The sequence below is a fragment of the Neodiprion pinetum genome, chromosome 3 (genome assembly GCF_021155775.2).
Source record: "Neodiprion pinetum isolate iyNeoPine1 chromosome 3, iyNeoPine1.2, whole genome shotgun sequence".
NCBI classification, from domain to species: domain Eukaryota; kingdom Metazoa; phylum Arthropoda; class Insecta; order Hymenoptera; family Diprionidae; genus Neodiprion; species Neodiprion pinetum.
This window is the reverse complement of record NC_060234.1, coordinates 8,856,452-8,859,116: the sequence shown is the minus strand read 5'-3', so window position 1 is coordinate 8,859,116 and position 2,665 is coordinate 8,856,452. Positions and strand designations below refer to the sequence as shown.

Sequence of the window (2,665 nt, the reverse complement as noted above, 5' to 3'; positions counted from 1 at the left end):
TGTACGTTTTTCTCGTTTATACGTAACATTCATTTGGCCCCGGCGGTTTCCGCATATAAACCATGTAGAAAGATTTCATTTCTACGTTTCTCGTTTATACGTTTTTCACACTTATACGAATACTTATTCGGTTCCCGAACGGTATTTTCTATTCACTTATACGTCATTATGACAGCTGATTTTCTGATGGATACTCGCGTTACTGTATTTCATTATCCTACCGCTAGATGGCTGAGCCTAATGTTTCGCTTCGCAACCGCTAGATGCCGCGGCTTACAATTTATGCGTATTCGCGTATAAGTTGTCTCGAACAAGTTCTGGCGTGTTCTGGTGTGTAGTGTCACCCAATATCGTGGTACGTCATGGCAAATCCAGCAGGGGGGAGGAAAAGAAAAGCAATATCGCTGCAGAAGAAACTGGAAATTTTAGAGGAAGTACATGATAACCCACAAGAACCGAAGATCAGTGTTGCAAAGCGGCTCGGTCTTCCATATTCAACACTGATGACAATTATCGCCAATTCGGCAGACATTAGGTCAAGTACGTCTAAGGCAGGACCTTTAGGCGAGAAAAGAACACGAACTCAAGAGGGCCGATTTTCAGACTTGGACAAAGCATTGCTCACATGGTTCCAACAAAAACGGGCCGCGAACATACCCGTTAGTGGTCCAATGCTGCAAGAGCAAGCTTTAATTTTTGCAAAAAAATTAAATGTAACTGCTGACTTCAAAGCATCGGCTGGCTGGGTGTTCAAATTTAAAAAACGTTGCGGCATAACCGGCAGAAGTGTTTGCGGGGAAGCTAACAGTGTCGACGAGGCTACTGTAGAGCAGTGGAAGAACATCGATTTGCCTCGAATCATAAAGAACTACGATCTCCGAGATATTTAAAACACCGATGAGACAGGTCTGTTTTTCAATCTCCTACCATCTAAAACATTGGCTGAAAAAGGAGACCCCTGTCACGGAGGGAAACAGAGTAAACAGAGACTGACGGTGCTTCTAACAGCGAATGCAGATGGCTCCGATAAACTTCGTCCCTTGGTCATCGGGAAATCACAGAAGCCGCGTTGTTTTAAAGGCGTAAAAAGCTTTCCTACAGAGTACGCAGCAAACAAAAAAGCATGGATGACTGGAGCATTATTTGAGTCGCAGTTGGATAAGCTGAATAACAGAATGCGTCGTGAGAAGAGGAAAGTCTTGTTGTTGCTTGACAACTGTGCCGCTCACCCCCCGGCACTCCGTTTTAGCAACATTGAACTGGCTTTTTTTCCGGCTAACTGTACAAGCCATCTGCAGCCCCTGGATTTAGGAATCATCGCTGCTTTGAAGGCCAAATACCGCAAGATGCTGGTACAGCGGGCAGTCGCGGCACTCGACGCGGGAGAAACGATGCCGAACTTGCATGTTCTGCAGGTGAGTTCGTGATGTTTGGAAATTTTCAACATAAGCACATAGGCCTATAAAATCGGTATTATGCATTCAAATAAGAATGTTTCCGACACGTGATGTTTAGGCAGTGTTTAAATCTTGGAATTTGTTTCTTGTCTATAGGCAATGCAACTGACCGGTATTGCATGGAACCAAGTACAGTCTGACACCATGGCCAAGTGCTTTCAAAATGCAGGAGTCGTAAAGGCGAATGATCTCGATGCCTCTTCTAACGAAGAGAATGAGCTTGAGGGTTTCGAAGAGCCCGGAGATTGGGCACAAGTGTGTGCTGGGCTTCAGTTCGAGGATTTCGTTCATTACGATGAAGACTTGAGTACATGCGCGGTACAGGATGACGATGACATTGTAACTGAAATTCTTGCACAAGACTCAGACGGGGATTCGGACGAAATAGACGAAACTGTCAAAGAAGTCCCGGTGAAATTTTGTGAAGCTTTGTCGGCACTGGAAATTACAAAGCGATATATAATGTCCAAGGTTATCGATGGTAAAGGCATGCAACTCGTCAGTGACTACGAACGTTTCATGTACGAGTGCTCGTTGGCAGAAAAGAAACAAGCCACCATTGACAGCTTCTTCAAACCTAAATAACTGAATCAGCTTTCCTTATCTGACTTTTGTTCCTATTTTACTGTGATTGTTTTTAATCCGTACTTAAGACTAAATAATATATATGATACATAGTACAAATGTAAGAAATGTGCAATATGTACAATACAAATACATATTACTGATTAATTGCGGCGAGTTTCGTTCATTCAATAATGTGTGTGGGTGTATGATTCTAACCTCGAAATGTACCTTGATTTTCTTCGGAACATACAAAATTGGGTTATATGTATATTCCAAAATTCGAAATTTCACTTGTACGATATTCTCACTTATACGTAATCTTTAGCGTACCCCTTGAAATACGTATAAGTGGGGTTTCACTGTATATTATCTCAGTTGTCTCATTCTTAGTATCTTATCTCTGTCCTTTATAGCAATTTTTAATACACTGTCTATATCTTTTTGTCTGATTCGATTAATGTGCCTTACCATCGATTACTATTGAATAATTAATATAGTGAATAAATCGCGTGCGCGATCTTCCATCGCTACGCGGTATAACACGTCGTTCTCGGTACCCGAAGTATTGCGCTGTACTGAGTTACATCTTTCTGGTCAACTCTCGCTCTTAATTATCGCTGGCACGTAATTTGTCCGTAGTT

At 42.2% G+C, this 2,665-nt stretch overlaps 2 protein-coding genes across 2 annotated transcripts; both read left to right on the top strand.

The window, feature by feature from the left end:
* The first annotated feature begins 362 nt into the window (after positions 1 to 362).
* Positions 363 to 890, top strand: LOC138190521 (major centromere autoantigen B-like). The gene has a single exon (XM_069134031.1). It carries the CDS (start codon positions 363 to 365, stop codon positions 888 to 890), a length of 528 nt encoding a protein of 175 aa, XP_068990132.1.
* Positions 891 to 1,127: 237 nt separating this feature from the next.
* Positions 1,128 to 2,042, top strand: LOC124213571 (tigger transposable element-derived protein 6-like). The gene is made up of 2 exons (XM_046614996.1): positions 1,128 to 1,415; positions 1,554 to 2,042. The coding sequence occupies exons 1-2, from the start codon at positions 1,128 to 1,130 to the stop codon at positions 2,040 to 2,042; spliced, it is 777 nt and encodes a 258-aa protein (XP_046470952.1).
* The last annotated feature ends 623 nt before the right edge of the window (positions 2,043 to 2,665 follow it).